The sequence below is a fragment of the Camellia sinensis genome, chromosome 4 (assembly GCF_055761805.1).
Source record: "Camellia sinensis isolate YWXY chromosome 4, ASM5576180v1, whole genome shotgun sequence".
Taxonomy (NCBI): domain Eukaryota; kingdom Viridiplantae; phylum Streptophyta; class Magnoliopsida; order Ericales; family Theaceae; genus Camellia; species Camellia sinensis.
The window spans coordinates 31,977,758-31,990,494 of record NC_138964.1 but is presented as its reverse complement, the minus strand read 5'-3'; the positions used below and the strand labels follow the sequence as shown (position 1 = coordinate 31,990,494).

Below are 12,737 nucleotides of genomic sequence, written 5' to 3'. Positions count from 1 at the left end.
TCTATTATTTATCGATTGAACTTTTCTGAAGGGGAAATATAAGGGCACCTTGTTAACAGCTATAGCGAACGATAGGGATCAAGGTAGATATTACTATAGTTTATTCAAAAGTAACAAGTTATTTATTCTCAGAGTAATATGTTACTATTATTCAGAGTAAAAATCTACTGTATTTGTCTTTTTCGTTTAATATACTCACTAATTGTAAAATGTTATTTTTCAGGTTTTTCCCTCTTGCAATGACAATTGTCGATACGGAGACTACAGATAGTTGGGAATGGTTTTTTATGTATTTGTCGAATATATTGTTGGATGAAAAACCAATTACCTTCATATCTAGTCGAAACGCTTGACTTTTGGAGGCTTTACCCAAGGTTTTACCTACTGCTTACCATTATTTTTGTCTCTAACACTTGAAGGCCAATTTGAGGGATAGGTTCTCCAGTCCAAGTTTCAGCAATACTTTCAGGAGTAGAATAGTTTTTTTTGTTTTCTTCATGTGCTTATGCTCCGATAGTGGGATGTTTTAATCAGTGTTTGAAAGAATTACAAGATGAAGAAAAAAGGGATCGTTTGTAGGTTTCTATCCAATTTGCCCTATGACAAGTGAACTAATGCATATTTTAAAGGACAAAAATACGGTGAAATGCACTCGAATGTGGCAGTCTTTCAATTCATGGATCCGTCAAGCTCGTCATTTGCCCACTACGAAGATGATTGATTCAATTAGGTTGAAGATCATGGACTTGAAGTCAAGAAGAAGAGAACAAGTTAAGAAATGAAATACTTTTCTTTGTCCGGAGATGGATTCAACATTAGTAAATGCTCTTAAAAGTGGAAGAACTTGGTTGGTTAGTCGTTCAAGTGATCATGTTTTTGAGGTTCAATCCCGGCCATCGATTAGTGTTGACCTCTTGAATAGAACTTGCTCATGTTACCAATGGCAATTGAATGGATTTCTTTGTGCTCACGCGACGACTGCTATCCAAAAGAGCGAAGGTGATTTTTATGCACATGTAGAACCATTTTATTACACTAGCAAGTTCAAAGCTTGCTATGCTGAGTTCATTTATCCAATACCCACTGTTGAGAATACTCTTGTAGTTATGGATGATCTTGTTGTCCTTCCTCCAATTTGTAAGAAGCCACTTGGTAGGCCAAGGAAGAATAGGATTCCATTTAGGGGTGAGAAGATAAGACGAGTACAATATGGTATATGTAAGAAATACGGTCATAATAGAAAGACTTGCAAAGAGACATCGCCATGAAAGACATTATTGCTTTTGTAATAAAAGTATGAAAATAATGTAGTTCTTCTGCAATAAATAGTCCATAGCAATAATACTATAATCTTTTAGACTAGATTTGTAAGGAGACATTGCAATAAAAGACATTTTTACTGTGTTCTTGAATGGTTGTCTATTCAAGTTTTTTATTTGTTTTGTGGTTGAGTTTGACATTCTAATATTTTTTTTTTTTTAATGTGGTTGAATAAGTTTCATGTAAATGAACTTATAATGGAGTTTGTTCAGTAGGTGTGAAGGTTTGAAATGGCTGTGCTCAGCCTATGCTTTCAGAGTAAAATTTTTCAGTATTTCAGAGTAAATTTTTGCTTTATTACAGAGTAAAACATTACCTTTATTCACACGAAAGTAAAACTTTACTGCATTTCAAAGTAAAGATTTATTATGTTGTTGAATGGTTGTCTATGGATATGATGAACCTGTGGTTTCACAGTAAAATTTTATTTTATTTTAGAGTAAAATTTTACTTTTAAAGTAAAATTTTACCTTATTTCAGAGTAAAATTTTACTTTTATAAAGAATAAAATTTTACTTTTATGCAGAGTAACATTTTACTTTTAGATTCAGAGTGTAACAATTTACTCTTATTTCAGAGTAAAATTTTACTTTTATGCTTTTACTTTTAGATTCAAAGTGTAACATTTTACTCTTATTTCAGAATAAAATTTTACTTTTATACAGAGTAAAATTTTACTGCATAACCTTTGAATCACAACCACATATTGAATGAAATAACGTCATATATTTAATAAATGAAAGTTGAATGTTCAAAAGTAGATACAAAGGAATTAATAAAAAAAATCTAACAGTAGTTACATATATTAAAAAAATCAAAAAACTTGAAGCACACGGTCCTTGAATTCTTTAACCATATTTTGCATCCCTTTAAGTAATTTCTAGCCTAAAAAATGAAAACAAAAATTAATTCAGAGGCAAAATTTGCCTTTTCTTTAGAAATAATTTTGGGCTAAAGGTAAAATAAAGGCAAGAAATTCACAAAGATGTGTGTTTGGATCAAAATAATTGAAATAATGTGATTATTATGTTTTATGCACTTTGACTACAAAATAATTTTAAAGTACTGGCACATGTGAAAGAAGAATAAAATTGGATAGTCAGCGTATTTTTTTGCTATTTTTTTTTTTTAATCAGCAAAAGAGATTTTATTGATGAGAAAAAGATATACAAGATAAGAAGTACCTACTTGAGAGAAGAAAATGACCACCCATTTACAATATAGTCATAGAGCTTGATCTTTCATCAAGTGCTCTCAACCTTAAGGTGCACCTTCTTCAAAATGAAAAATAAATAAATTGATTACTCTATCCCCATTTTCACATAAAATAAATTAATTTCTTGATGAATATTAAATAGCAACTCATTAACACAAACTACTAATATGTTTTTAGTTGCTTTAACCCGATAGGACATGCAAACCTTAACCCAACTAGTGACATCTACAAACATGAAAATTCACATGCATACAATCTCAGAGAGGGAGAGAATAATCTATGTAGAAGCCATAGATTTTCAATTGATCTCTTTGCTCTAATTTTTAATGTAACTCTCAAATTTTCTTTGCCAATACAAATAAAAAATAAAAATAAATATATAACAGACTGATCAAACATAGAAATTGAGTTAAACCTATTGAAATTATATTACCAAATTGGAGGACTTTTTAACACCAAATTGAATACAAAAAGAGGCTAAATAAGCAAAAAAAGTTGTAATTATATTAGTTAGGAACATTAAATTTTACTACATTAAAAAGAACTATATATAGGCTATGCTACATAACAGTGTAAAGATCAAGAGGTTGATTAAGGGAAAATCCAATGGAGAGGGGGGGGGGGGGGGCGCCAGGGTTTGAGTTGTCCAGTTATAGTTCACTTTAAAACTTCAAGCCTCTATTTAATTACAATTTTAAAGTACTTCGCTAAATTTTGAGAGCAAATATGCTTTTTCACTCTCAAAACATAAATGCTTCTAAAGAGTACCAACGAATAACATAATTAACAGAACATTTTTCCACATGGTACCTTTTCCATCTCTTTAAAACTGCCACCTTAGCAGCTGCTGCTTTCAAATGTTTGTTATGTATCCCAATAGCCATTTCGGAATGAACAAGAAGTTTCAAAAAGACCCAAACATAAACTTAATGAAAAAAAATTAGTCAAATCAAAGATAACTTCAAAGAAAACAATTACTATATACAAAGATATCAACCAAAAGAAATCAACATAATGATTTTATTTAATGCAAAAGGAATTGAAATTTATTACCGATAAGGCCATCTCGGATACATAGTACTCGCTCCACTTAAAATTGTAGAACTGTAAAAATTAAAACAAATTAGTATTTAAAAAAAATAAATGAAATAAGCCCAACAAAATCATTTGTGTAAATACAAGTACACTAAAAGGTCTGAAAATCAGAATTCTGGGTGTTAAGAATGCTCCAACATCGTAATTTCTATTGAACTCCACCAAGAAAACTGTTTTGATTTGAGTCAAGGTCTATCATCAATTGAAATGATTGTTTTATCAGCATATCAAGTTGGTTATAAACATATGATGGCCTTTACTATGAAAGCTATATAAGTTGACAATAGCAGTGATATTACACTTTAAACATATATTGAAAGAGAACACGGACAAATACACATATATAGTAATAAATAAATTACTACTTGAATCACAAAATTTCACCTTTCACGATCCATAAACATATCAACGCTCCAGTTAACTTCGGTCATTATTCTGTCCTGTTATAGCGATCCCGGTTTTTTCTCCTTTATTCATTGTATTCCGGACTCCGTTCCGTGATTGGTTGTTGTTTATATCTTGTTTTCGTCCTTAAATTCCTTGTATTTGAGTTTTAAGATGTGCTGGGTAAGTTTGGAACAGGTTGGTGGTGAATTGAAATAAATGGTTGCTCTCCAGATTTTTTGTTTTCTTCGCTCGAGCAAGGCTTTTGTCGCTCGAGTGAGCATTGGGTTTTAGTTCCTTTGCTCGAGCTAGGGTTCCTTCACTCGAGCGAGATTTGTGTGGTGTGTCTTCGCTCGAGCGTGCGTCTGCGTCTTGGAAAAACCTGAAGGTTGGTATTCTTCGCTGAAGCGTGGCTTTTGTCGCTCGAGCAAGCGAGATCTATGTTTTGTGTTCCTTCGCTCGAGCGAGCACTCTTACGCTCGAACGTGCGTCTGGGTTGCAGACCTGAAGCTTTGAATTGTGCGCTCAAGCGAGGTGTTTGTTGTTTATGGTCGCTCGAGCGACCACTTCTTCGCTCGAGTGAGCCCTGTTTATATCAGTTCGCAGCAGCGGATTTATACATCACTTTTTCAACTCCATTTCTTCTCAAACCCTAGATCCGACACTCTCTCTCTCTACACACTTCTTCTCTCTACAAATACACTTGATCTAGAGGGTTTCTACCCTACTTCCTTTCTAAAAAGGGTGGAGTATCGTGTGGGCTACACTTTGATCCGAAAAATATTGGATTTGGAGCATCTTGGGTTCCTCTCTTCATCTCCTTTGAGTCTCTTCATTTGAGGTACGGATAAACTACTCCTTCTTATGAGTTTTAACCTAAATGTTAGTCATTTTGTATAAATGGTGGGATTTTGAAATTTTGGAAAGTTAGGGTTCAAGTTTGAAATTTATGAAAGAGGAGTTTTCCATTTTTGAACATCATATGTACATAAGACTTGAAATTGGGGTTATGTGTGGAATGTGAGTGAAATTTGGCCTTGGGGGCAATATTTGAGAACATAGGGAAAAAATGCCCTAAGTGAACTTAAATAATTAATTTGTATAATTAATTTGGTAATTTGCGAAAGTATGAAATTCGTTTGGGAATATTGAAATTTGAGAAAATTGTGTGGTTGAATGGTGTAGTGGGTTAGATTAATCACTCACCTATGCGAATGTAGATAATTTATCTGCTTGATAAATGGATTATCTATTTAGAAATAACTGTTTTGGGCCATTGGTGGAGGGTAGCCATGATTGTTGTAGACACAGCATGCTGATTAAGGAAAATGAAACTAATCAATTGGAATATGTCATTGAATATGACGGTTGGGTGAAAACATTATATATGTGAAAGGATTAGTCATTGTACATGACAACTTCTTAAATACATTGTATATGTATATTGTTTGGAAGGAGATAGGGGATGGACTCCATTGATAACTAAGTTGGCCGGAGTGTCCTGGATGAAAGTCCCAAAACCTTATTTATTTATGGGTGCCGATTCCCTCGGACGTAATTCTATAAAATGGCAAAGTTATGGAAGTGATGATTGATGTTTGCTATTGAAATGTTGATATATGAGTTGTAGTCTCATTTTTTTTAATGTTTGGATGATATTGAACTATGACAATGAATTGACTTGAGTAATAAAAGGATGTGAATGGATGTATGGGAACCAATGTTGATTGATTATGAGAAAGGGTTGAGATAGTTTTGGATTGTTAAACATTTATCGAATGCTAATATTTTAGTTAATCCTCATATTATGTTTAGCATATCTCTACAGGGCTTTGATTCACCCTATATGGGACATCATTTTCAGGTACAGGTGATATGCCGTCTCCAAGGAATTAGCTTGGGAGGTCGTGGGGCTGAAGTCTCCGTTTTAGTTGTTTTGTTCTGTGTTTTAGGTTTTTATTTCCAAGCCAAGGGCTTTATATGTAAAAGGCTTCTGACCCTCTTTTGTTGCAACCAAGTGTTGACTTGGAAAGTCGTAAACCCGTAGGGCATTTACTTTTGTCGTCAACATGTAATACTTTTGTAATGAATACTCTGATAAGTGAATATATCTTACCCTCCAATGTTATAGTTGTTATGGTTGCATAATTTATGGTTTTATTTTGAAGGCGTTACAACTTGGTATCAGAGCGTACTGGGTTTGAATACTTTGGGTACATGGGAAGTGGTTAGTACCACAGTGGGTTTTTCTCGCTTGTTAGAGACTTATGTATGATGTTCTGTGCTTATGTGATAACATGTTTATGTGACTATATGGGTATGGGATTTAGTTTATAGGATGTTGATTGGATCCTTGGGTTTCTGGTAGTCTTGTTAGAAAGGCACTTGATCACTGCCGTTTCTAACTAGAACTCTAGCAAGACCACGGGACAGTCATTATCTGGAAATGAAATTCGTAAGTGCTTATGTGATTATATGCTTATGTGGAGTGAATTACAATTGTCCATCGTATTAGAACGCGAGTGAAATAGCTTCGGCACAATGTGAATGTGCTAATCCTTTTGTTACCTTTACTAAGATGTCAGGACGAGGTTGTGGTGGCAGGCGTAGTAGGCCTAGGATGCAGGAGGTGCCTTTACCGGATGAGATTTCGGCACAGGAGGAGGGTGTTGATCAGGCCAATGTGGCCAAGCCGGTTAGACAACAGGCCATGGATGCTTTAGCCCGCGAAATGGCTGGAGCATTGAGGGAGTTTATGGGCATTCTCAAAGCTGAGAATCAAGCCCAGGCCCATGTAGCAGAAGCAGGGCCTTCTTTCATGAAGAGGGAGTTCTTCCGGTCGAATCCAGACGAGTTTTTGGGTGACCCTAAGGAGCCATTGAAGGCTGATGAATGGCTTGAACAGATGACGAAGACGTTTGAGATGCTTGGCATCAAAGACGGAGTCCTGAAGGTGACCTTGGCGTCTTTCCAGTTGAAGGGGGACGCGGGTCAGTGGTGGAAGTTTACGCGAGGGCGTATTGGTGAAACTTGGGAGGCATTTGTTGACACCTTCCAAGAGAAGTTTTTGCCTCCCACTGTTTGGGAGAAGTTAAGGGATCAGTTCTGTCAGCTCAAGTAGCTAAATACACCAGTGGCAGAGTTTGAAGCCGCGTTTACTAGTTTATCGAGATTTGCACCTGAATTGGTAGCGTCTGAGGAACGCCATTGTTTGGAGTTTGAGAAGAAGCTGAGAACCGGACTCATGTTCTGAGTAGCCGGGTCCATGATTAGGGACTATGGGCGCCTTGTGGAGATTGCAACCCATCTTGAGACGATTATGCACACAGAGGAGGAGAGGATGAGGAGCTCCAAGAGGAGTCAGGAAGGTCAAGGGGACGGTAAAAGGCAGAGGGGTTCTAACCCTCAGCAGTCCCACGAAGCACATTCTAGATCTACCTTTCCAGTACCGAGTTCAGTTCTGGAAGAGGCGATCAGGGAGACATCACTTACTTCAAATGTGGTCAGCTGGGCCACAAGTCTCCAACTTGCCCGCAGAGAGGAGGAGGTCAGAGAGCAGTTTCTTCTTCGACTCGTTCTCAGAGCCAGAGTCAAGGCAGAGGTCAGCCGCTCGCTTGTTATCAGTGTGGGCAGGCGGGGCACTTGAAGAGGTTTTGCCCACAGTTATGTGGCACACCTGGTGCGTCTGGTTCGAGGCAGACACAGAGTCACCAGCCAACGCAGTCAGTTCCGACCTCGAGGGCCAATCAGGGAGCCTCTTCGGCTCTGTCTGTGCAGCAGTCTTATGCTCCGAGGGGTGAGCAAGTGGATCAGAGGCCTACGGGGCGCGTATATGCTGTTACAGTGCCAGATCTTGTACCTGCTCCATCAGTAGTGAGAGGTACCTTTCTGTTTTGCAACTCGGTTACTAATGTGTTGATTGATACGAGTGCATCACATTCATTTATATCTTCTACTTTTGCATCTGTTTTGGGATTGGAGTTGGCGCAGTTAGCATCTCCTATTTGTGTTGTGTCTCCTGTTAGGGGTGAGTTGGTTCTGAAACAGGGGTGTCGGGTCTGTGATATAGAGGTCGTTGATCGTTGGCTTCCCTTTTCTTTTGAATTGATGGATACGACGGGTTTCGATGCGATTTTGTGTATGGACTGGCTATCGTCATACCGGGCTGTTATAAATTGTTACCACCATAGAGTTACTGTATGTACCTTGAGCAGGGATTGTTTTCATTTCTTGGGAGATCAAGTTGGTAGGTTGTTACCACCGGTGTATGATCTGCGAAGGTGGAGTGAGCTATGTTGTCTTCTCGCTAGCTATATGAGTAGTGAGTATGATGAGACCCGAACTGAGTTGCCTAGAGTGGTTTGTGAGTACTCGGACGTCTTTCCCGAGGATCTTATTAGTTTACCACCCCATCGAGAGATTGAGTTCTCTATTGATTTAGTGCCTAGCACGGCACCAATCTCTATGGCACCATATCGTTTTGCCGGAGCTGAGTTGAGTGAGTTGAAGATTCAACTCCAGGAGTTGCTAGATAAAGGCTTTATTCGCCCTAGTACTTCACCTTGAGGAGCACCGGCCCTCTTTTCTAAAAAGAAAGATGTGACTTTGAGACTTTGTATTGATTACCGAAAATTGAACCGAGCTACGGTTAAGAACAAGTACCCTTTGCCTCGTATAAATGATTTGTTTGACCAGTTGAAAGGATCCCGTTGTTTCTCTAAGATAGACTTGAGATCGGGTTACCATCAGTTGAGGGTCAGGGAGGAAGATATCCCGAAGACGGCATTTCGTACGCGGTATGGCCACTATGAGTTTCTGGTGATGCATTTAGGGCTCACCAATGCACCAGCTGTGTTTATGGACTTGATGAACCGGATCTTCCGGGAGTTCTTGGATCGCTTTGTAGTCATTTTTGTGGACGACATTCTAATTTATTCACCTTCTGAGGAGAAGCACAAGGAACACTTAAGAGTGGTGCTCGAGTTGCTTAGAACCCATAAGCTGTATGCTAAGTTTGGGAAGTATGAGTTCTGGCTAAGAAATGTTAAGTTCTAAGGTCACGTGGTATCTAGGGAGGGGGTGACTGTTGATTCATCCAAGATAGAGGTGGTGCTGGATTGGACACAGCCTAAGAGTGTCTTTGAGATCCGCAGTTTTCTGGAATTGGCCAGTTATTACCGTCGGTTTGTAAAGGATTTCTCCAGACTAGCTTTGCCTTTGACTAGATTGTCACGGAAAGGGGTCAAATTTGTGTGAAGTGAGACTTATGAAAAGTCGTTCCAAGAACTTAAAGTTAGACTCACCACCGCTCCAGTCTTGATTATTCCAGAGAGGGGTTTGGGTTATGCAGTATATTGCGATGCCTCACAAGAGGGTTTGGGTTGTGTATTAATGCAAGAGGGGAAGGTAGTAGCTTATGGCTCACGACAGTTGAAAACACACGAGAGAAACTACCCTACACATGACCTAGAATTAGCAGCTGTGATATTTGACTTGAAGATTTGGAGGCACTATCTTTATGGTGAAAGATTCGAGGTGTTCTCGGATCATAAGAGTCTGAAGTATCTGTTTACACAAAAGGACTTGAATTTGAGGCAGAAGAGGTGGATGGAGTTTATAGAAGATTATGACTTCGAGTTGAATTATCATCCGGGGAAGGCCAATATTGTGGCCGATGCCCTAAGTAGGAAATCCATTAGTGATGTAGCTTGTATTGCCATCGGGGAATGGGAGATGTTAGGTGCACTTCGTGAGTTTGACTTGCACCTGGGCGAGTCTGTGGAGTCTGCAGCCTTGTTTTCTGTGGTTGCACAGCCTAGACTTGTGAATCGAGTGTTAGAGGCACAGAGAGGTGACCTTAAGGTAGAACCCCTCCGGGAGAAGATCTCTAGTGGGAAGGTAGAGAAGGGCTTGACTGTGTATCCTGACTTGAGTGTGAGGTACCGAGAGGGCTTGTTTGTGTCGGAGTCTTGCCAGAAGGAAGTACTCCGAGAGTTTCACCATTCACACCTTGCGGTGCATCCAAGAGGCACAAAGATGTATCATGATTTGAGTCGCCAGTTTTGGTGGAGAGGGATGAAGAAAGATATGGCAATTTTTGTATCCAAGTGCCTTGTCAGCAAGTAAAGGCCGAACATCAGAGGCCAGCGGGTTTGTTGCAACCCTTGCCTATAGCCGAGTGAAAATGGGGGCACGTCACGATGAATTTTGTCGTGGGTCTTCCGAGGACTCAATGGGGTAGTGATGTCATTTGGGTGGTTGTGGACCGGTTGACTAAGTCGGCGCATTTTATTCCTATGCGTATGAGAGATTCGGTAGATCATCTTGCTGACTTATATATTCTGGACATTGTGAGGTTGCACGGGGTCCTAGTGTCGATTGTCTCGAATAGAGATCCGCGTTTTACAGCTAGGTTGTGGCAGAGTTTGCAGTGCCTTGGGCACTAGATTGACTTTTAGCACGACTTATCATCCTCAGACTGACGGGCAGTCCGAGCGTACCATTCAAATCCTTAAGGATATGCTTCGAGGCTATGTCCTTGACTTTACAGGGTTGTGGGAGAGACACCTACCCTTAGTAGAGTTTGCTTATAACAACAGTTTCCAATCGAGTATTGGTATGGCACCATTTGAGGCCTTGTATGGCCGACCGTGTAGATCTCCAGTTTGTTGGGTCGAGGTGGGTGATACACCTCTTTTGGGCCAAGAGTTAGTGCGAGAAACGACGGAGAAAGTTGAACTTATCTGTAAAAGCTTAGTTGCAGCCCAGAGTCACCAAAAGAGTTATGCCGACCATCGGAGGAGGCCTTTGGTATTTAAGGTGGGTGATCACGTCTTTCTAAAAATATCACCTAGGTGGGGTTTGATGAGGTTTGGAAAGAGTGGGAAGCTGTCCTCTCGATTTACTGGCCCTTTCGAGATCCTTGAAAGGATTGGTGAGGTTGCTTATCGTTTAGCTTTACCGCCGCAGTTGTCCGGAGTGCATGACGTGTTTCATGTTAGTATGCTTCAGAAATACGAGCCGGATCCATCTCATATATTGAATTGTACCAACTTAGGAGTGGACGAGGATGCTTCATATGAGGAGAGACCCGTGAGGGTCTTGGATAGGCGGGACCAAGTCTTACGAGACAAGACGATTCCCTTGGTCAAGGTATTGTGGAAACATCACGGGGTTGAGGAAGCCACTTGGGAACGTGAATTGGAGGTCCGAGAAAAATACCCGGATCTATTTGTGGATGTTTCAGCTTATATTGAGAAGTTTGTTTTGTGATGAACTTCAAGAACATTGTATATGTTTCGGAATTATGGAAATATTGAAATTGTTGCATATGTTTTAAAGAAATGAGTTTAATTTAACATTGTATATGTTGAATGTGTTGTACAAATGAAAATATATTATTAACATTGAATATGTTATGGAATTGTGGAATATGGGTAATGAAATTTGTTGAATTTCAAAGGGATGCATGTTGATAAGGTATATTGAGCTATATATTGCTAAGTTGGTCTCTTGAGAAGAGATGGAATGATCGGTAGTGGATCATGTTGATAGGGTTGTAGTGTAATCATGTTGAGTATTGAAAAGATCACCATTTTGAAACTTATATATATATATATATATATATCTAATTTCAGGGATGAAATTCTTTAAGGGGGAAGGTTATAGCGATCCCGATTTTTTCTCCTTTATTCATTGTATTTCGGACTCAGTTCCGTGATTGATTGTTGTTGTTTATATCTTGTTGTCGTCCTTAAATTCCTTGTATTTGAGTTTTAGGATGTGTTGGGTAAGTTTGGAACAGGTTGGTGGTGAATTGAAATAAATGGTTGCTGTCCAAATTTTTTGTTTTCTTCACTCGAGCGAGCATTGGGTTTTAGTTCCTTCGCTTGAGCTAAGGTTCCTTCGCTCGAGCGAGATTTGTGTGGTGTGTCTCTTCGCTCGAGCAAGCATTCTTGCACTCGAGCGTGCGCCTGCGTCTTGGAAAAACCTGAAGGTTGGTATTCTTCGCTCAAGCGTGGCTTTTGTCGCTCGAGCGAGCGAGCTCTATATTATGAGTTACTTCGCTCGAGCGAGCACTCTTGCGCTCGAGCATGCACTCTTGCGCTCGAGCGTGCGTCTGGGTTTATAGACCTAAAGCTTTGAATTATGCGCTCGAGCAAGGTGTTTGTTGTTTCTAGTCGCTCGAGCGACCACTTCTTCGCTCGAGCGAGCCCTGTTTATATCAATTCGCAACAGCGGGTTTATACATAACTTTTTCAACTCCATTTCTTCTCAAACCCTATATCCCACACACTCTCTCTCTCTCTCTCTACACACTTCTTTTCTCTACAAATACACTTAATCTAAAGGGTTTCTACCCTACTTCCTTTGTAAAAAGCGTAAAGTATCGCGTGGGCTACACTTTGATACGAAAAATATTGGATTTAGAGCATCTTGGGTTCCTCTCTTCATCTCCTTTGAATCTCTTCATTTGAGATAAGGATAAACTACTCCTTCTTATGAGTTTTAAACTAAATGTTAGTCATTTTGTATAAATGGTGGGATTTGAAAATTTTGGAAAGTTAGGGTTTGAGTTTGAAATTTATGAAAGAAAAGTTTTCCATTTTTGAACATCATATGTACGTAACACTTAAAATTGGGGTTGTGTGTGGAATATGAGTGAAATTTGGCCTTGGGGGCAATATTTGAGAACATAGGGAAAAAATGCCCTAAGTGAACT

General features: G+C 39.1%; 1 protein-coding gene and 1 long non-coding RNA gene across 2 annotated transcripts; one reads left to right on the top strand and one right to left on the bottom strand.

Moving 5' to 3' along the window:
- The first annotated feature begins 803 nt into the window (after positions 1-803).
- Positions 804-1,268, top strand: LOC145823668 (uncharacterized). The gene has a single exon (XM_082923168.1). It carries the CDS (start codon positions 804-806, stop codon positions 1,266-1,268), a length of 465 nt encoding a protein of 154 aa, XP_082779294.1.
- Positions 1,269-3,018: 1,750 nt separating this feature from the next.
- LOC145824545 (uncharacterized) lies at positions 3,019-4,072 on the bottom strand. Its single transcript, XR_014366299.1, has 2 exons — positions 4,016-4,072; positions 3,019-3,640 (listed from the first exon to the last, which is right to left on the bottom strand). It is a non-coding gene; the product is annotated as an uncharacterized LOC145824545 (long non-coding RNA).
- Between the last annotated feature and the right edge of the window lie 8,665 nt (positions 4,073-12,737).